We start from the raw sequence: 20,495 nt of genomic DNA, 5'->3' as shown, positions 1-20,495 counted from the left end.
TATTGGATAATGCTTTTGACTAACTAGATAATTAAAGCGTGATTAGTAGTTAGATAAGAAGCTGGATACTAACTTAGCTTAGATTCTAGTCAGTACTTGAAATAAGTACCAAAAACCCCCATATTACGTCAAAGTAGCGTGTCCAGGTAAGCCTCAATGAAGCTTTGAATTTTGATTCCAGGTAAGGCTTGACCATTATGTTTGGCCAATATGGTAAACATCAGTCACCTGAATCTTGTTACATACATAAGAAGATCAGCCTATGACCAACTGTAGCGAGGAAAACACCATGAAAGACCAGTGCAATCCTCAGCAACTTCACATCTAGGAGAGCCTACTTCGACCATCGTCCTTGTCCACTCCCTCTGGTCTAAGGAGAGCGTTTCACACCACTTCTATTCCAGTCACAGCTTGGAACGTTTTCGGAGGGCTTGATCAGGGTTGCGCGAAACCTATGAAGAAAAAAAGATGGAGGAAAAGGGCAAGCGCTGGGTCTACCCACACAAACGAAGAATCCTCGAGGTACCTGAATGCCTCGGCGCGTGATATCATGTTATAGCTCGCAGCTCTCAGGAGAGGATGAGAGCGTAGATACGACGCGCTAAAAGATACGAAAGGCTTCTTTTGAGTCTCCATCAGATCCGAACCGGTTGAGAGCGGTCGACCCAGCAGCCCTCCTAATAGTTCCGCCATTGTCCAGAAGTGCGTGCTTGCTCCGCTGCCTTTGCAAGCTCCTCGTAGATAAGACACCGAAGCCAACAGAAGACTGCACGCCTACGTAAGTCAATGACAATACTCAACAGAGGCGCTGCATTCAGAACCTCAATGAGTCCAGGCAGCGGGTATCATAACAGTGACGCCACAAGCCCTTGTAGTCCGTCATTGCTGCTAGAGTCAAGCTCCTCAAACGAGCCAGCCATAACGGTTACCAGCAACCAAACAAGTACCGGCGAGTTTGAGGGCAATGAGAAGGATTCAGCCAGTTCACGCAAGGTTATCACTTAATAGGGAACATCTCAAACCTTCCACTCAACCGCGGTGCGAAACATGCTGGCAGCAACGGCAGCTGCCATGGTGGCTGAGATATCGAAATCCGTTTTTGATGGGGCCAGAGTGAGTGGAAATCACGGGGCCCAACCGAGCTTTTGGTAGCAAACATCAACATAGAGAGGATGGCCTGACGCCTTACTTAGGCGCCTTATCTTCTGAGAGGTGCCTAAAGATGGTGTATGGTGGTGGCAGTGTTGGAGAAATGGTAGGAGCAACTCATCGTTGATTGAAGTATCCTCCCTGCACCCCTAGCCAGTCCAGGCCTCTCCGTATTCCGAGGAGTGTTGACAGGTTTGAATCGTTCTTAGGCTGAGGTAACCTTAATAAAAGTACCATTTTGGGTCGGAGTTGTGAGAAGAACTAAGCCAGATCCCAGCCGTGGTTTAGATTAACCATCCGTCAACTCATCGCAATCTAGGCTGTCTCACACAAGGTTAGAGAGGTAGCTAACGCAAATACTCATTTTAATTAATATAAGGATTAGGAATCGTAATCCATTGATATGGTGTTTTTCTTACAGCTTTGATACCAAGAGTGCAAGTCTTGAGATCTGTGCACAGGGGCACCGTTGCTGATCCCGGGATTTGGGCCACTAGGGACCCGTCCAGCCCTAAAGATTCACTCTCGTCATTACTACTTTCTCTGTGTATCGTGCATCACAACGTATTAAGGGCGCATGTCTAATCTTCGATCTTCCCTAGGAGTCTCTGGCTTTTGACTAGAGATTATCAGTGACTTGTTGCCGAAAACGAAGAGTGGCAGTGTTCACTCAAAAGCAACTATGCGTTTTGGAAATGGATCCACTTACTAGCAACACCCCAACGCTGCGAGAGCAAGGCCAAAGTCCCAGTGATTATTGTTGTTGTCTCCTCTATCCCTTCAATAACATCTCCTTCGCGTTTGAACCACTGACACTCAGTAGCAATGTCATAAAGACACTGGATAAGTAATGGGCTCAAGCGGCCGACGTCTTCCAAGCCCTGTTGGAACGCACACAAAGCAAGGTCGGCACCCTGAGTGGAGACGATTTGCTTCAAGCCCTTTATAGAGATAGTCTGCATCTCATTCTCTGCTGCAAGCCTCTCCGACGTAGCATCAGGCTGTACGCAGGCGTACATATGATATAGAGTTAGTCTTGCAGAGGTACAGAGGGCGAGGTCAAGAGTTGTGGCCAATAAAGTGTCCCCAGGATCTTTCAGTGAGGGAGAGAGATGTTTATCAAGGGCAGTCAATGTGGCGTCCAGCTGAAGTGCTTCGCTCAGCGTCGCTTCTTGTGAGACTAAGTCCTTTCGAGAATTCCTGTGATTGAGCACGCGGCCAAGAATGTGGGATGCCTGACAGACCCGAGCGAAGGGACCGACTTCCGCATTAGTTGAAAATCCCGTCGTGAAAAGAGGTTGACTGGTTCCTATCTCGCCCTGGCGCCAAACCTCATCCGAGGATGGGAGTAGGTCCCCCCTCGTCGGCTCGGGGGTGGCCAAAGGAAGGCCAACGGGGTTGAGATTGATGTAGCTATTCACGAGTCAGCCTTTCGATGATCAAGTATTTCGGTGTGAATAGCCAACGACAAAAGCGAAATGATGTACCGCTCTAGTATCGATGTAGCCCACCAGGTGCGACGCTCTTCTTCCCAGTATGTCCACGTCGGTGGCCCTTGGAACAGCTGTGTCGCATGTTTCCGATCATGAATTCCTCTCAAGAGGCCCAGTCTCGCAGCCTGACCGATCGTCAAATACGCTTCCGGATAGATGCCGTGGCCGATTTCATATAACCCTAAGAGAACAATCGATTGGAAATAGCGCAGAGACGTCGCTATGACTTTTTCGTTCCTTTTGAGGTACGCCTTCACTTCGTCGTAGAGACCTATTCCCTGCGATGGCTCGCTTTCAAGGTCGTTATCAGTGATGAGCTTCATTGATAACAACAAACCAGTCATTTCTGTAGCTTCTGAGGGCGACCCAGCTTCCAGGCCCTGGATAAGTCTTTTTCTGCTGATAAAAGGCAACCAGGTGTCAACTGAGTCGAAATATGACTCGCAAACAGCGTCAGGCTGTCCAATCATTGCAGTGAAGTAGGCCGGCACAGAGTGAGGCTCGCCCTTATTCGCGTGTGAAATGGGTTTGTGGAGCTCATAATCAATGAAGAAAGCATCGGAAAAGGTCTCTACTTCTAAGCTACTTGTTGCGACAGATGAGATGAAGGATGTTGCGGTAGACTGAACGTCGTCTTCTTGTGGTAAACCATACGGTTTCCGTCCAGCTGGGTATTGGCAAGTCTTGCCCAGCCGAGTACACTTGGGGGCAGTTAGCGTATAGCTTTCTATTGCCTAATGGCCTGGGAGTAGTGCAGCTTACCAAAGAGCATGAAGGTAAATTTCGGGGACATCTTCTCTTAAGCTGCCTGTTAAGTATGTCAGCATCATTTAAGGACTAAGCGCTTGAAGGCTGAAAGCTGCGATACCTGCATTGTCGACAGGCTTGCGGTGCTCGCCCGGGGGTCCGAGATCTCCTTGAGCCCTGCTCTACGGAACTCGACGCCGAAGAAGACATAAAGACTGTCGCAGGAGTATAGAGGCGTTGGCAACCGTATTGAATTCTGTTGATCGAGGTACCTATACTGTGTGATGAAAATTGCTAGTCTTCGTGGCCTTGCTGATGGCACGAGTTTGGTCAGACGAAAGCGTGGGACGGATGTGTTCACCGCGTACTGCTCCGTATCCGAGCCCGGTTAGGGGAGCCCCGAGGAATGCCGTCAGTTATGCATTCTCACGTGCCTGCGGTGCCTGTCAATGCCGCTAGCCAAATATCTGTCTTGACCCGAATCCTTCAAACGCCAATAGTCCTAGCATTCTGTTCCGTACCGGATTTTAGGCACTTCAGCCATGAGCTAGCTCTAGGTGACCCCTCATGCGCCTGATCACGGAGATAAGCAGCTGCTGTATTGGTCAGGTTCTGCGCTAACTGCATGCGAGCCTGGAAGACTTGCCTACCGCTAAGCCTAGCGAGCCAGGCACGGCATGCACGAGCGGACAATTCAAGGGCATAAGAGCGGCAAATCTCACTGTTCAAAAGACCGCTTTGCCCGCATCAACGGTGCACAATCCTATGTGCTCACGAGCGGCACAGCGCCAGCGACAACGTCGAGCGGCTACTGCGGATGGAGAGCCCATCGACGAGAACTATTCTCCGCGAGAGCGAGACTCCATGTTGGGAATGGAACTGGTCTTGTATGTTATAAATATGGCGATGTTTGCCCTCCTGTAGTCTCTCTCTGAAGCATCTCTTTCTTCAGACACTCCAGCCACTACGTTTACACACAACATTTCTAGACTGAACAAGTCAGCACCTCACATTAATCTCCATTACTCAACCTGCCAGACATACCTCCATAAACATGGACTCTTTCAAGCCCTATGCGGATCTTTTCCTCAAACCCAAGGGTCCAGGCGATGCTAGACCCACTGCAATGCAAGTCATCCGCGACAACGCCCTCGTCAACAAGTGGGCCGGCAAGGTTGTGCTCGTCACCGGCGGGACTTCAGGACTCGGCCTCGAGACTGCGCGTGCTCTCCACGCCACAGGCGCTGATGTCTTCATCACGGCCCGAGATTTCCAGAAAGCGCAAGCCGTCATCGCCAACATTGCCAAGTCATCGGCGGGCAGTGGCAAGCTGGATGTTGTTGAAATGGACATGAACTCCCTTGGTTCGGTCAAGAACGCCGCCCAGGCTTTTTTGAGCAAATCTCCTAAGCTCAACGTCCTTGTGAACAATGCAGGTGCGCAAGAAACGACGACCGGGTGACGATCCAACTGCGCACATGACTAACTTATCCTAGGAATTATGGCAACACCAGAGGGAAGCAAGACAAGTGACGGGTTCGAACAGCAGTTCGGCGTCAACCACCTTGCTCACTTCACTCTTACGGTCCTTCTTCTGCCGACCCTTCTCAAAAGCAGCACGTCAAGCTTCAACTCACGCGTTGTGGCGCTCACCTCCTCCGGCCATAGATACTCCGCCATCAACTGGGACGACGTCAACTTCAGCCAGGGCTATAACCCCTGGGTCGCCTACGGCCAATCCAAGACAGCCAACATCTGGATGGCAACCTACATTGACCGCGTCTACGGCCCGCGTGGTTTGCACGCAAACTCTGTTCATCCAGGCGGCATTCTCACGCCGCTGCACCAGCACGTGCCAGCCGAGATGGTTGAGGCGAGACAACAGGACCAAGCTCTAATGGACAGTCTGCTCTCGCCGGAACAAGGGGCTGCCACGACCACCTGGGCCGCTTCTGCTCCTGTGTGGGAGGGGAAAGGTGGTCAGTATCTCTGCGACTGTGGGCAGGGAGGGTTGGCAAAGGATATGATGGCCATCTCGGATCCGGGGTATGCACCGCATGCGTTTGATCGCGAAGGCGAGGAGCGTTTGTGGAAGTTGAGCCTGGAACTCGCAGGAATTGAGGCCGAGGTATAGATATTGTGCCGTGAGCTTTTTTTCCGGGTTGATACACATGTCGCAAGTGATTATTTGATGGAGTTGATTTGAACTATACGCAGCATCGTGTCCAGCAACCAGTACTATGATTGAACAGGAAATGAGCAGGGGTTTGATTTGATAGACAGACTCTTTACAGTTTCATACCGGATATCGTGATGCATTGCAAGTGGAAATCCGTTCGCATGATTTAAAGTTAAATTCTTTTTTTACTCACTCTCCTACTGGGCGCTGTTTCCATCTTTCATTTTCATTGTTGTAGTGATAGCAATCTAGTTCTGCTCACCAACCTTGAGACAGGCGGACATCAATTTCTCTATCTGCATTCTATTGTCTGATACACGTCGAAATGCACCTGTGCTAGAGAGGAAATCAATGGCATTTTGATTCTGGTTTTTGTGGATGCAAAAGACTATCTACTAAAACATGTCAAGTACAACTTGAACGAGCATATGCGTGTTAACCAGTACTTATAACTTTCTTCTGAAAAGCATACGATGAACAATCTGGCCAGTTTGCCATCTATCTACCGAAGTCTAACGCAGATAGCAAATCTGTTACTATTTGGGTCACAACTGACATAATAATTGAGGGAACATGGACAGGAACATACTAATCTTGCAGTATGGGTATCTCAATGACGGAAAATGCAAAGGAACATATAATACAAGATGACAGGTAAAAGCGTTGCAGTGAAACTCTCTTTCATGTTACAACAGTCTTCTTGATCCTCAGTGTGACTGGTGAGAGCTTCAATCCAGCTGGTGGTCTAGCGGAGCTCAAATATCTTTTTCAGGTTTCAGTATCTCTGTACAATGCTGATTATTGCAACAATGATGAAGAGTCCGCAAGAAAAGAAGCTCCTCTTTGTAATTTTGCCATCGTTCAACGACTAAACGGAGCATCAGATGCCATTGAAGAGTGAACCTTGACACTTTGCTTCGGTTTCCCGTCAAGTACCGTGCGCAAGCTCCAGTGCTCTATCCAGACTTTCGTGTGGAATCCAGGTACGGCAAGGTGTATCGTGCTCAGCATCTCACTTCGAGACCCATGGTATGCGAGGATCTGGGTAACGCTTTCGCATTGGCTCAAACACTCAGTTGGATGCCAAAATGCGAAGGTTGTTACTCATGGTCACAGTCTCGTGAAACCAATCTCGTCGAACAAACTCTACGTCTCAGCAACCCTCGCAACAGCGACACAACCGGATTCCATCACTCCTCCTTACGAACCTTCTCGTCATGGGCCACCCGCTTCTTCTCCAGCGCGGCGTTGACCAGCTTCAGCCTCAGCCACTCGGGGACGTTTTCGAAAAACGCCCTCTGCACAGCATGCCTGAACCAAGGCGTCACCTCCAACATCCCCCTCTGGGCCGCCCGCCCCGCCCTCTTCATCACCGCCTTGGCAAACTCCCTCGCCTCAGGCGTGCCGGACGGCAGCGCGAGCGTGTTGGCCTGCGTCTTGACCTCCCCCGCGACGAGGCACAGCACGTCCACCGGCGCCTTCTCCGCCGCCATCTCCCGCGCGAGCGCGTGGCTGAAGGACGACACAAAGCCCTTGGTGGCCGAGTACATGACGACGCCCGGCATGCCCGCCCGTGTCGTCGAGCTGACGTTGAGTACCAGCGACGGGCCGTTCTTGGCGAGGATCGGCACCAGCAGGCGCGTCAGGCGCGCCATGAACCGCGCGTTGAGGTCGATGGTCGCGTCGACGTCGTCGGCGCTGAGGTCGCGCAGCTTCCGGACCGGCGGCTGCGGCGCCGGCACGCCACCGACGTTGTTGACGAGCACCGTGACGTTGAGATCCGAGAGCCCGTCGACGGCGGCCTGCACCTGCTGCGCCGAGCTCTTGACGGCGTCGAGGACCATGAGGCGCACGGCGATGTCGTTCTTGTGGCGGCGCAGGCACTCGGACTCGATGAGCGCGCGGGCGTCCTCGAGCTCGTCCTCGTTGTGGCCGAACAGGACGACGTTGAAGCCGCGCAGGGCGAGCTCCTGCGCGCAGCCCAGGCCGATGCCCGCCGAGGCGCCGGTGACGAGGGCCCAGGACTCGTAGGCGCCCTTCTTCTGGTAGCGCGTCAGCGGAACCGACGGGAGGATCCAGAGCGCGAGGGCATCGTAGAGGCGGTAGGCGGAGTAGAGGACCCAGACGAGGCCGATGGCCTTGAGGGCCTGGTCGAACATGGTTGAGGATGGTGTTGATGGGTGCGCGCTGGACGGTTGAGGCTCAAGTGCGGACGTCGAGCTTGTTTCAGTGGGGGCGGCCAGGGAAGAATAAAAACCATCCAGGGGGAACGTGCTGTTTGCCGAGCGGATTAAGTTCCACCCTTTGCGGCTCAACGGCCCCAAGAGCAGCTTTTGACGCTTTTGTAGATGCATAGACACGCGCGCAAAGAGACGGGCGCTTGCACTTGGAGTGTCCAAGCTCAAGGATACCAACCTCAGATGCATCTAGTGCCCCTAGTTGCGATTCTACATGGTGCTTTTCTTTTTAAGCTGGTGCCTTTGGTGTTGTCCAGTTTCACGTATAGTTGACACAGAGCACCAGTCATGGCATGAGAGACACTGACTGTTCTTACAAAGACTCTTGAGATGAAGCGGGAGCCTCTTCAATCTCCAACGGCCGGTTACCCGGCCTGAGGATTGGGAAATAGCACTCCATAGTGAAGAGAAAATAGCTGCACAGGCTTGAGCTGTTGAATTATTTCGAGGCATGAAGGACCAAATCTAGCATAGCCCCCATGTCCTTCCAATAGGAGAGACAATAAGATGCGTTGAGTTGCTGTCAGAGATCACAATTGACAACCAATTCCCTTTACTGCCGGACTCAGCGCGGGCCCCACTTTAACCCCGACCCCCGAGTGAGTTGACCAGACTCTTCACGGCTCTCATACCGTCTGCACACAACGAACTCACTTACCGTTCACAACTCGAATTTGCCATGTGGGTATACCAAGGGAGTCGCGCCCCAAGTGGCAAAGTGGTGTCGAGAAGATCTGTATCTCGCCTGTCCAACTTCTCCAGCCGCCGGGCCAGCTTCCGAGCGTCTTGACTGGCCCGCCAACCCTGTCCGGGGGGTTACGTTGACGATGCAAGGGTTCCGACGTGGAGCTCGTCTCGGGCGGGTCGGGTTCATCGCTGAGCGCCCCCTGTTTCAAGTCATTCGAATTTAGCAGCCTTTCCAAGTTTCCACTTACCTCGGGGCCGAGGAGTTGCGCGTACGAAGGGGACAGTTGGCTGGTGAGTGAGTCGGCTGCGGAGAAAATTGTGCGAAGGTCAGTCATGGGTTTGGCTTGTGTGCTGCAGAGCAGCAATCGCAATCCTATTTGAACGTTTGTTCCCGGAAGGAAAAAAAAGATAGTACCATCTAGCAGCTGCGGATAACGCGCGATCCTGCTGCTTCCTCTAACAAGGGTCCTCAGTGACCCTAAACCGAGCCCATCTAATGTATGCCGAAGTGAAAACCGACCAAAGAAAATGTGTAAACCAACAGATAACAGAGCCGAATTCCGGCATGCAGTGAAACAGACATTGTACCCGAATGGCGATGGCCATTGCTTTTCCTCCCTACGTCCATTGTGCCGGCTCAAAGTGCGTCGCGATCATGCTGTTGCAACCCAATGCCGAAGAATACCACCGACCCCCAATGTAACGATGCCAATGTCCGTGCTGAACAAAAGAAACCAGAACCAGATATGACCACCGGACCCCCCAACGCCATTGGTGTTTACCAACATCATGTATGCAATTCGAGCCTAATCCCTCCGCTCATCCCTGTCGCTATCCTCACCACTGTCGGTGAGGTCGACTGCTTTGGTCGCCTCGACCTCTGTCATCTCGCGCCAAGTGCTCCAGCTCAGCATGCCGAACGCGATCATGATCATGACACCGCCAATAAGAGCTGCAGCACTGAGAGGCTCGCCGGTGCGCAGCCAATCCGTAATGGCGACGATGAAGATCGTAAGCAGACTGGCAACGCTGGACAGGACAGGACTCGTCAAGCTGATGAGAACCAAGAAGCTGCCGGCAAAAGTGGCATTCATAACCACACTGAAGAAGAGCATCCAAGCGGTGTAGCCCGTCGGCAGAGCGAACTCTTCAATACCGGTCCAGTGAAGAATGGGCAACGGGATCCATAGCACGGTAAGCGTGAAGGCGCCGATGCAGGAGCCAAACGTGTTTGCGAAGACCATGCCGCGGCCTGGCGAGCAGCCGTCGGGCGGGCAAGCGTAACGCTTATAGAGCACTTCGTACAGTCCATAGAGCACAGAGCCGACGCCAATAACCAGGTTGCCCGTCAGACGCTCGCCGGCAGCTTGCTTGTGAGCGGCGTCGTTGTCGGTAGGGCTGCTGTCGCCGTATGCGACAATCAAGACGCCGGCGATGGCGACGAGGACGGCGAAAGACTTATCCATGCGCAGAGGCTCTTTGAGCAAGGGGACGGAGAAGACGTAGGCGAAGAAGGCAGAGCAGTTGTAGATGGCCGTCAGGTCCGAGGGAGTCGTCATGTTGACGGCGACGTACCAACTCAGGCCAGCGACCGTCAGGGAGCATGTAATGAAGGCGGTCGTACGGGCGAGGTAGATCCACGGCGAGGTGCGAGGGTGCGCGCCAGCGCGCGACAGGTCGAGATCCTGTCTCTGAACCATGATGGCGGTGGTGTGCACCAGCTCACGGTGTCGGCGCCAGAACGAGGGCCACGGGGTTTTGCGCTTGTTGATGCGCAGAATCAGCAGCTGGACCGGCCAGAGCATCGCCCAGGAGCCGTGGGTCAAGTAGAGCATGCAGTATGCCTTGTCCCAGTGCAGCTCCTGCTGGATATAGGCAGACAGCTCGGTCTGGATGACGAAGGAGAACAGACTCAGGACGAGGAAGAAGGCGGCGTAGATGTATTTCCTCCGAGCGTTGGCCGTGGCTGTCGAGGGAGAGTGGTTTCGCATGGTCGATCCGCGAGAGAAGGTCGGGCGGTTCGGGGTCAGCAAGGGGCTGGCTCCTCGAGAGCGAGTGGAATAACTCCTGCCGCGGTGGTCGTCATCGTCGCCGTCTTCGACCTTGGAGTTCAGAAGAGGCTGACCCGAGCGGGAGTGGTGGTTTCGAAGGAGGGGCGGTCGGTTGTCCATATCGTCGTCGTCGTAGTCGTCGTCGTCGTCGTGCTCGAAGTACTGGTCGTTGCCGCTGCGCAATGCATCAAACTCGGCCAGGCGCTGGTCGAGCCCAGGACTGCTGGTTCCACTACCGATATAGTCCGAGATGTTGGAATCGCATGTGGTTGCGCTCAAAGGAGGGTTCTGGGAATGCTCGAGCCTCGAATGGGGAAGGTTCAGGGTTCCGTCCAGCCCTGTGGTGAGTTTGGGAGGCATAAGAAGGGGTGATCAAAGGAGCGTCGGAAGAGGGGGGGGACAGAAAGATAATAGCAAAAGATAAGAAGGGAACAGAGGGACCAGGCAAAAAGGAGTGACTTGAACGGGGAAAACCAGTTGCTGCAGGAGCTGCTGCAAGGACACTCGAGTAATGGAAGGGAACAGGATGCCAGTGAGTCGAGTGCGTTGTGCTTTGGTGTCTCTTTTCGGTCGGGAATGGTTGTGTTCAGTTGGACACTTGGGTTGGCTGGCGGAGAGTGGATACTACTACCCTACATACAGACTACATGTAGTACGTACGCACCAACGCTGACAGGCGCGAGACGCAGACTCGGGAAGCAGAAAGATGCGAATTCCAGTAGGAAAAGGGAGCCCGCCCCGGGATTTCGCATTGTGGTGGACCGACACCTGAGGAGGAGGAGTCTGCCTGGATACACACAAAAGTACCTGAGGCGTACCCGTTGCCGTCCAAGTCGGTGACGAGGAACCTGGAAAGGACTGCCCTGTGCCCTCCAGTTCAGCCCTTCTACACCACCTCACTACTGGAATATTAGCCTGTTCATCCCAGGGAGGTGCCTTTTGATAGGCCATGCACCCCCTACGCCGAGACACTGCTAACTTGGCCGACTTTCGGCTTTGCTTGGCACCGTCCGGAAGAGAGCGGTCGGCCAAGGGCGGTTCGCACGGAAGGGCCTTTCCCCCAATCTTTTGCCCATCTTGTCCCCCACTCCCTATATTGAGTGAGGCGCACGTAACACCATCTCAAGGTTCTGCACCACACACACGCGCGCTCACACCACACAGCAACCTTACCATCTACGCAACTCTCCGTCTTGTGTCTCCCGCCAACATCGTCCTCTCCCTCGGACTGAACTACATAGGCCACCGGGCCTGGACCACCCCCTCGAGATACCGGACCACCGCCGTGACACATGAGCCACGCCAGCGCCAGCACTCGTCTCATTCTCTGTTGACCATGCGTCCGACTCTCTGCCCTACTGGGTACATAGCGTTAAGGTACTGCACCAAGTACCCAGATACCACACCCATCCGCCAAATCTTGCGCCCGTCACAAGTTGCGGTCATGAGCGCCGTGACAAGCCCCGTCACCTGCGCCTGCGTCTGATAAACTCTCCCAGGTTGTAAGGTCGGCCTGCAAGCCGCCGTGTCTTAGCGTGCCCGGCTATCATAGTAGACCGCTGCGGCGGTACGACGGAGGGCCTCAAAAAGCACCCCCTCTACCCCATCCTACGCCATCATGCATGCAGTCGCATGACTGGCATTGGCCCGCTGCCACACACACCTGGGGGCACACACACTCTCTCTCACTCAGTCACCCACGTCTCGCGCCGCGGATCTCATCGAAAACAGGGTACATTTGCGTGCGTCAATTTTGACATATGATAGGGCCATCTGTCCAGAATTACAAGGCCGTTGGCTGCTGCCATGCCTGCGTGTTTACAGCAGTTCGCACTTCAGAACAGAAAGCTTCCAGCCCATCGCGCATCATCCTCATCACTTAGCCCCGGCGCTGAACAGGGCATCCCGGGTATCGTACTTGTACTCGACATCCATGTGCCAGTAGTTGGTCGTGTCCGCCTTGGAGATGGCCCATGCCTGATCGAGCGCCTGGACAACCTCTTCGGGAAGCGGGCCCTTTTCGAGATGGTTGAGGTTGTCCTCGAGCTGCTGCACGCTCGAGATGCCAATGATGATGCCGTCGTTGCCATCCTTGATCTTGAGGCCCGAGTGGTGCACCGTCCATCGCAGCGCCGTCTCAATCATGCTGAGCCCACTCTTCTCCACCGCCGCCTCGATCGTCTGCAACGCCTTGAACGTGCTCTCGCGGAAGTAGCGCTTCCGGTAGTTGCCTCCCGTGCCGTGCTTGTCCGAAAACCGGCCCTCGGTCGGCACGATGTCCTTGGACTTGACCTTGCCCGAAAAGAGCCCGCCGGCGATCGGGTTGTACACCACAAGGTCCAGTCCGTAGCGGCGCAGCGCCGGAATCAGCTCGGGCTCGATGCTGCGGGTAATGACGTTGTACATGCCCTGGTACACCGTCGGCCGAACCCAGCCATTGTACTTGCACGTCAAGACGACCTCGGCCACCTCGAACGACGTGAAGTTGCTGATACCCAGCTTGACGAACTTGCCTTGCTTGTGGAGCTTGTCGAGAGCCTCAAGAGTCTCGGCAAACGGGGTTGCACGGTCCTGCAATCCAATGTTAGTCGCCAAATGCTGGCCCTTGTGATATGGGGTGAGAACAGCTCATACCGCAGCATGGAGGTAAAGAATCTAGACGAATTGGTTAGCGCGCCTCATCACCGGCCACGGCCTGGTGTCAACTCACATCAACGCAGTCAGTACCCAGCTCCTTCAAGCTCGTCTCAACCGACTCGAAAACCTTGGCCGCGACGTTATCACCAGGCTGCGAAGGGTACTGGACCTTTGTGGCCAGCGTCAACCCTCTCTCCTTCCACTTGGTCTCGCGGGTGAAGGCCTCCTGCTGTCTGCCAACGTAGACGCGGGCCGTGTCGACCTCGTTGTAGCCACGGCTCTGAAAGACATCGAGAGCCTTGTTAAACGTCTCCAGGTCGGTGACTCGGGCGCCGTCAGATTCCTTAGGTCCAAAGGTCATGAGACCCAGGATGATGCGGTCCTTAGGGTTTGAGGCGACAAGAGGCATGGTGGCAGCTAGGGATCCTTGAGTAAGATGAATGAGGCAAAGTGGGGAGCAGTCAATAGGATTGGAGAGTCGTGCAAGAGAAGACACAAACCTTCTGAATTCTTCAAACGAGGCAAAGATTCGACTTTATATATGAGGCCTTTTGCTCGGACGGAGATATCTTGAGAATACAAGCGTTTTGCATCTGAAAGCGATGTCGTGATCAGATAGACTACCAGAGAGACGAGCTCGGAGTGGGCATCGGGGGCGTCGGGGAGTCAGAAACCCCACCATCTTGGCGGGGTAAAACTACGTGCGACAACTCAAGACGTCACGGTCCGTTACACCCACGGAATTGGAGGATTACTAATGGGTGAGCTTCCTACTTGGGACGGGGACTGCCAATAATTCGTGCTGAAACCCCAGGAATTGGAGTCAAGCTGGTCAGCGAGTTACGACATATAGCATTAGCAACCCCTCGATTGGCAATGAGGAAAACTTTCGCTTTGTCGGATTAAGCCCGTTATCTCCTAAATCCTAGGTGCGTGGAACATGAAGGAGACGATTGCAAAGCCGCCTTATGTCCGCGAAACAAGGGAAATCTGAGTGGCTTGGACATGTAGACGGCTAGACAAGAGGTTACCGTGTATCTGCGTGTTTACGGTCTTTGAGGATGCGGACATACAGTACGTCCAAGGCGATGCCAGTATCAAAAGCCAACTCGTCGACCGACCTTGTGGAGCTTGGACCACCTTCAGGGAGGAAAAGCACAACACGTGACCTTATTGTCGAGGACACAGCCCCACTTTCCGTTATTGACGCTCGGGTTCCTATTCGCGCTGCTTAAGTGCCCTGCGCGTAAGGTAATCTGAGAAGGCGCGTCTCGCGTCACCGACGTGCCACTTCCATCAACCGAAGTGCATCCACTCAACCTGGTGAAATCTTTCGTAAAGCCGATCCTCAACTGCAAGCCTCACCGACGACCCTCTCGCCCAACAGCTTGCCTTGCCCCCCAAACGAAACGCCGCACGACCTCTGCAATCGACAACGGTCTCGTCGATTTTCCTCGCCGCCGACCGAAACGAACTGCCCAACAACCTCCTGACCAGTTTACGAGGAGTCGGCAGGGCCCGTCCCTTGCTCCAGGTTGGTGACAATGGTCAAGGGCAATGCGCAACCCGGCATCTACAGTGCCACCTACAGTGGTGTAAGTCCCTGTCTCTCCAGCCCCAAAGCTATCCATGGTCCGGGCCCGACGGAGTCGTGATACTGTCGTTCGAAGCGCCCAACCGGGCTGGGCGCTTAACTTGATCCGCCATGGAAGACGATGGCCTCAGTGCCAATGTCGAACTCGAGTGCGCCCAGTGACACTACGGCCCACTTTCTTTCAATTCACATCACGTTTGCTAATCATGCATTCGTCTAGATCCCCGTCTACGAGTTCCAATTCGGAGATGACCTCAAGGAACATGTCATGCGACGGCGGCAAGATGACTGGATCAACGCAACGCACATTCTAAAGGCCGCCGGGTTCGACAAGCCCGCCCGGACACGCATCCTCGAGCGCGAAGTACAAAAGGAGAAGCACGAGAAGATTCAGGGCGGGTACGGAAAGTACCAGGGCACATGGATCCCCCTCGAAAAGGGCGTCGCCCTCGCCCAGCGCAACAACATCTACGACCGTCTGCGACTCATCTTCGAATACACCCCGGGCGACCAGAGCCCGCCGCCGGCTCCCCGGCACACAAGCAAACCAAAGGCACCAAAGAAACCCGCAGTGCCCAAATGGCCCGGTACGAGCATCCAACAACAGCAGCAGCAGCAGTTACCACCACAGGCTCAGCCCCCTGCTAACTCGATGCAAGGCGCACCGCCGCCGCCAGAAGAATACGATGTTGGCGACTCGGTCATGAACGACGATGATACCCCAGACAATCTCACCGTTGCCTCCGCCTCGTACATGGGCGAGGACGACCGCTTCGACATGTCCCACCACTCCACCGGCCACAGAAAGCGGAAGAGGGAGGAGGCAATCCAGGACCTGACGCAGCAGCAGCACTCCGTCTACGGAGACGAGCTCCTTGATTACTTCCTCCTCTCTAGAAATGAGAAGCCAGCATATCGCCCTGAGCCCCCGCCGAATTTCCAACCGAACTGGATCATCGACTCGGAGGAGCACACGGCGCTCCACTGGGCGTCAGCCATGGGCGACGTGGACGTCATCAAGCAGCTCCGTCGGTTCGGCGCCAGCTTGAACGTGCAGAACGTGAGGGGGGAGACCCCCTTCATGCGTTCGGTGCATTTCACCAACTGCTACGAGAAGCAAACGTTTCCCCAAGTCATGAAGGAGCTCTTCGACACCGTTGATGCTCGGGATGCATCAGGCAGCACAGTCATCCACCATGCTGCGGTGATGAAGAACGGGAGAGTGGTTAGCCATTCATGTTCGAGGTATTACCTGGACAACATCCTGAACAAGTTGCAAGAAACACATGATCCCGCCTACGTCCAGCAACTCATTGACGCGCAAGACGAGCAAGGCAACACCGCCCTCCACCTGGCGGCGCAACGCAACGCAAGGAAGTGCATCAGGGCGCTCCTCGGTCGCCAAGCGTCGACCAACATCCCCAACAGCGAAGGCGTACGAGCGGAAGACCTCATCGCCCAGCTCAACGCCACTAAGAAGGAACGCGGCCCTCAGCGCTCCTCGTCTCCCTTTGCGCCCGACTCCCAACGTCACGTCTCCTTCCGTGACGCCATGCCAGAAAGGATGACGACAAGCAAGAAGCTCGCTCTCGCCTCGTTCAACTCGGAGGCAGCAAACACAGTGCACGCGCGCATCACGCCGCTCATTATGGAAAAGTTCCAAGACCTCGCAGGAAGCTACGACGAGGAGCTCCGCGAGAAGGACCAGGCAGAAAAGGAAGCCCGCCGCATCCTCTCCAACACGCAAGCCGAGCTCGCCGCCGTGCGGCAGCAGATCGCCGAGCTCGAGGCGCAGCTCGAGCCGGACGACGGCGCGGCGCAGATCATGAGCGAAGCCAACCGCGCCAAGCACCAGGTCATGTCCCTCATCACCCACCAGAACCGTCTGCATGTGCAGCAGGCCGTCGACCAGGAAATCAGCAAGCTCAACGGCGACGTCGACGAGGCCTCGTACGAGGACCGTCTGTCCCTGGCGAAGCAGCTGCAGACCATGCTCTCGGAGCAGCGGCAGTCCGAGTCTGACTACGTCGAGGCGCTCAGCATGGTGGGCACGGGCGAGAACATTGACAAGTACCGCCGGTTGCTGCGCAAGTGTCTGCCCCCGGCCGATGCCGAGAACCTGGACGAGAACCTGGACAACCTTATCGAGATGATGGAGGAGGATCGCGACCTGCCGGGCGACGGATCTGGCCTCGAGCCCATGGACGTCGGGATGAGCAGCATCGGCATCGGCATTGGTATCTAGCCGGGGCACTGGTCACTGGACTGCTACGAGGCGCCAAGGCAGGTGTACAAGTACATCACGGGGCGTATCTTGAGCAATCAGTGGTCGGGGTGCGAGATGTACGAAGCAACTCTACGGGGCTCGCCTCGCTCGATTTACGAGATGCCTTTTTTGCGGGAGAGCTTCTTCCGGCTTGGATTGGGAAAAGGGGGTGACTTCAACAAAGGGGTTCAGGGTTTGCCGGCTTTGTTTATTTTTTATTTATATTTTTGCGGTCAAGGCAGGGCAGGGCAGGGCAAGGCAGGCAAAGCAGGCTTCTTCACATTGGCTTCTTCTCTTCATTTTTTCAACGGGCGTTTTCGAGGGTTGATGAGAAAGGGCAGGGGCGAAGCTAGGGCGAGGGGAATAGTATTTCGAGGGATGAGCGCGAGACCAAAACCACCGCGCGCAAGTGTATGTCTGGGTAGACCTTGTGTAATGTCGAGCGGCGACTCGGGAAGAGAGAGCGCCGCGCAATCACAAACGAGATTTCTCACGCAAACCCGGGCATGGCAAACCGCTCACCCTATGCCAAAACGTCTGTTTCCCCGGTGACGCTGATGCTGCCTACTTTAGCGGCGGGGAACGGAAAGGGTACCCGGGTGCTTCCTCCGCCGTCTGACCAGAAGCGACGAAAGACAAGGATGAGGCCGTCTGTCAGCCTGGCCGCTCGACAATGTGGACAAAGAAGTTTCTCATGAGGCTGGCTGCGATGGCCAGTCAGCCAACGCGGCGCCTTCACAGCGCCGCCCTCCTGTTCCCCCCCCTCCTCCGGGGTTTCAGAGTCCAAAGGGAGAAAAGCCTCATGATCCACGGCGTCGCGTACAAAATGGTGAGACTTTTGGGGGGAAATATCACCTCTTTCGGCAATATGATGCCCGGGAACGAGATGAGAAATGAGAAGGATAGTGTAGGAAGGGCGTCAGCTTAGCAATCGACGCTCACCGCAACAACCATGACTTGACGTCGTGACAAGACCGTCTGACATTTGTGTGTCGCCCGAAATGTCCGAGGTTGTGAGCGGGACTGCGCTAGCCCGGTGTGTCTTGGCGACTGCCCTCGTTCCGACTGAACGGCTTGATGCCGTCTAAAGCAATGTGTGAGTCCCAGTTACGTCGAGATGCAGGGCTGACTAGACTCCACCATCGTCAGGGCAGAGCCGCAGGATCCGAGTATCGATCCTGGAGAATAGGTGCAAGACCAACGAGCCGGCAGGACCTCGGTAAGGCGTGAACTGCAACCATTCCAGGCCTTCATCAATTGAAAGGCGCCCTTACCCAAGGACTATGCCTACCCTACCATCGTTGCACTGGGGATTTGTAAGCTTGGCATGATTCATCAGCCGCATGTCCCGTGGGTGTGAGAGAACCATCAAGTATCAAGTTCCGGCTGCGTGCCGAGAGGCAAAAAAATCACACAAGTGCAGCGGGCAGCAACAGCCAAGGCTGAGAGACGTCGTAACTTGACCTGTAGCGTTCGAGCGCGAGGCCTTGATGGTGAACAAGTACTGAAGGCGCCCTGATAGCCTCGCCCGGGGGATAGTAACGATCTGATGGCTATAGATTGCCATCGAGGTCTCACCGAGTAAGTGGCGATGGCGGGCAAAGCATGGTTCTTGGTCCTGTCGTTTCCTTCCAACACGAGAGTTTCAGTGGCGGGGCCGAGTTGGCAACGAGACCTTTAGCGGCTTCACGTGAAGAGACGTAGCAGTGGGTACATTACCTATTCGCGGATGGAATAGAGGAGCGGACAGCGGAGTTTGTGGTGACATTGGAACGACAAACCATGGTTAGATGGCCAAGTCTGAGGCCTTTCCTGACTGGAGCCTGACCAACCTGGCCTGCCCATCGAAGCAAACCGAGAGGGCGATGGGGGACATTCGCATGCTAGTCTGGCAAGGTATTCGAGAAGGGTCAGCCAATGGATACCCAATGACCAGGGGACGCACAAGGGCTTAGGGGGACTAGTGGATGGGGGTCGATTAACATGCTGACGCGAGTGCATGTCAGAGGGCCAGGATCTTCGTAAGGCTGAAGTGCGCGAGGGGTCCCTGAATGGCTTCGCATTGTTTGGGCGGTTGGGGGCTGGGATGTGCAAGGGGAGAGCAGGGAAAGCCGTCGGCGATGCGACGTGAATGGCCTTGGTAACCGCGACCACGAGGACTGACGTTGAGTTGGTCCAGTCTGCTGACGCCAGATACAGATTGTACCTTTACTGTTGGTGGTTGGACGTGTCAAGCTCGAGTTTTGTGACGCATCTTGGTGATGCATTGCAGATTTCATGCATGGTGAGGTGATGGTCGGCTGCATCTCGAGGTTGGAGCGAGACGACAATGGGATAAGCACTTGGCCGAATCCCCATGTTTTGGTCCAAACTAGAAACGGCACAGTACTTTTCTTGCTCCCTTGGTTGGCACACGACAGGCGAATGCTGCCGCAAGGCGCATTGCCTCAGATGCCCCTGCGACTTGCTTGGCCAAGATCGTGCAGTACAGACTTTTCTGTAATACGAGACATTCGATGGTGGCGATGTCGAATGCCCAGTTTTTTTGTTCGACGTCGTCCCGAGACCGTTACACCACAATCAGCGACTGCGGTGGTGGAGGCTCTCCTCCGGGCACTACTGGAATGTGGGCGGTGGGCGAGGGAAGAGTACGGGTATTGACTTGGTTCTGGGCCAAGTTCGTCTTCTTTGGATACGATCGGCGGGCTGAACGATTGGGTGAGACGTCAGCTGAAGAGGGGACGCAACACAACGTCTGCGCCGTTAAGTGATGCGTAGAATCTGTCAAGTTACTGCTGAGCATTGCTTGGGAATGACTTGCAGGCCTGCAGAGCGCGTTCTTTCCCTCGCTCAGAAGGCCGGGGTGACCGGGATGCGCGACCAGCGGCGAGGGTGAGATTCGTAAGGAGGCGAGAAAGGAGCAGGCTCTTTACTCTCGTAAACGCGTCAATAGAGACACTCCTAGACCACCTTGGGATGAGGGCCCAGCAAGCCGAGGCCAACGTCCGTGAGAAAAGGGGCATTGAACGATGGCCAGCAAGAGAACAGTGTGCGATGGTTAGCATCGAAGTCGAGTGGCAGCTTTCTGGTTAGACCTGAATCTGACATCCTGGACCTGGGGGTGGGCGTTGGACGGGTGACAGAAACAGAAACAGGAACCCGTATCAATGGGCACATCTCAGGAGTAGGGCCCCGCGGACGGCGATCAAGCCGCGTCGGCTCCGTGGCTCGGCGCTCCATTTCGGGGGACGTCTGGATCTGGGAGGAGAGGCTCCAAGAACGCCCCAAGTATATTCAAGATCTGCAAGTTCGTCTATCCGCCGACGCAGACGCGGACGCGTCTTCAGGCGGAGAAGGCTTGTGTTGGTACGCGGTCACTAGAGCCTCGTATTTTTGGTTTCTGCGTCTTGCCAGGATGACCGATGTTGGCCGATGCTCGCGCCGGGCACTACATA

At 54.9% G+C, this 20,495-nt stretch overlaps 6 protein-coding genes across 6 annotated transcripts; 2 read left to right on the top strand and 4 right to left on the bottom strand.

The window, feature by feature from the left end:
• Nucleotides 1–4,443: 4,443 nt before the first annotated feature.
• ColSpa_04975 (retinol dehydrogenase 14) lies at nt 4,444–5,523 on the top strand (the record flags this gene model as incomplete). The annotated part of the gene is made up of 2 exons (XM_049271187.1): nt 4,444–4,825; nt 4,886–5,523. The coding sequence occupies 2 exons, from the start codon at nt 4,444–4,446 to the stop codon at nt 5,521–5,523; spliced, it is 1,020 nt and encodes a 339-aa protein (XP_049127144.1).
• A 1,235-nt stretch (nt 5,524–6,758) lies between these two features.
• Nucleotides 6,759–7,727, bottom strand: ColSpa_04974 (very-long-chain 3-oxoacyl-CoA reductase; the record flags this gene model as incomplete). The annotated part of the gene is made up of 1 exon (XM_049271186.1): nt 6,759–7,727. The coding sequence occupies one exon, from the start codon at nt 7,725–7,727 to the stop codon at nt 6,759–6,761; it is 969 nt and encodes a 322-aa protein (XP_049127143.1).
• A 728-nt stretch (nt 7,728–8,455) lies between these two features.
• ColSpa_04973 (uncharacterized protein) lies at nt 8,456–8,827 on the bottom strand (the record flags this gene model as incomplete). The annotated part of the gene is made up of 2 exons (XM_049271185.1): nt 8,456–8,692; nt 8,741–8,827. The coding sequence occupies 2 exons, from the start codon at nt 8,825–8,827 to the stop codon at nt 8,456–8,458; spliced, it is 324 nt and encodes a 107-aa protein (XP_049127142.1).
• A 471-nt stretch (nt 8,828–9,298) lies between these two features.
• ColSpa_04972 (putative vacuolar membrane protein) lies at nt 9,299–11,295 on the bottom strand (the record flags this gene model as incomplete). Its single annotated transcript, XM_049271184.1, has 2 exons — nt 9,299–10,881; nt 11,208–11,295. 2 exons carry the CDS (start codon nt 11,293–11,295, stop codon nt 9,299–9,301), a joined length of 1,671 nt encoding a protein of 556 aa, XP_049127141.1.
• Nucleotides 11,296–12,418: 1,123 nt separating this feature from the next.
• Nucleotides 12,419–13,589, bottom strand: ColSpa_04971 (aflatoxin B1 aldehyde reductase member 2; the record flags this gene model as incomplete). Its single annotated transcript, XM_049271183.1, has 2 exons — nt 12,419–13,114; nt 13,254–13,589. 2 exons carry the CDS (start codon nt 13,587–13,589, stop codon nt 12,419–12,421), a joined length of 1,032 nt encoding a protein of 343 aa, XP_049127140.1.
• A 1,135-nt stretch (nt 13,590–14,724) lies between these two features.
• ColSpa_04970 (cell division cycle-related protein res1/sct1) lies at nt 14,725–17,019 on the top strand (the record flags this gene model as incomplete). Its single annotated transcript, XM_049271182.1, has 2 exons — nt 14,725–14,775; nt 14,995–17,019. The coding sequence occupies 2 exons, from the start codon at nt 14,725–14,727 to the stop codon at nt 17,017–17,019; spliced, it is 2,076 nt and encodes a 691-aa protein (XP_049127139.1).
• Nucleotides 17,020–20,495: the final 3,476 nt, after the last annotated feature.

This window comes from Colletotrichum spaethianum (genome assembly GCF_022836535.1).
Source record: "Colletotrichum spaethianum MAFF 239500 DNA, contig11, whole genome shotgun sequence".
Taxonomy (NCBI): domain Eukaryota; kingdom Fungi; phylum Ascomycota; class Sordariomycetes; order Glomerellales; family Glomerellaceae; genus Colletotrichum; species Colletotrichum spaethianum.
This window is presented reverse-complemented; position numbering and strand designations above follow the sequence as displayed.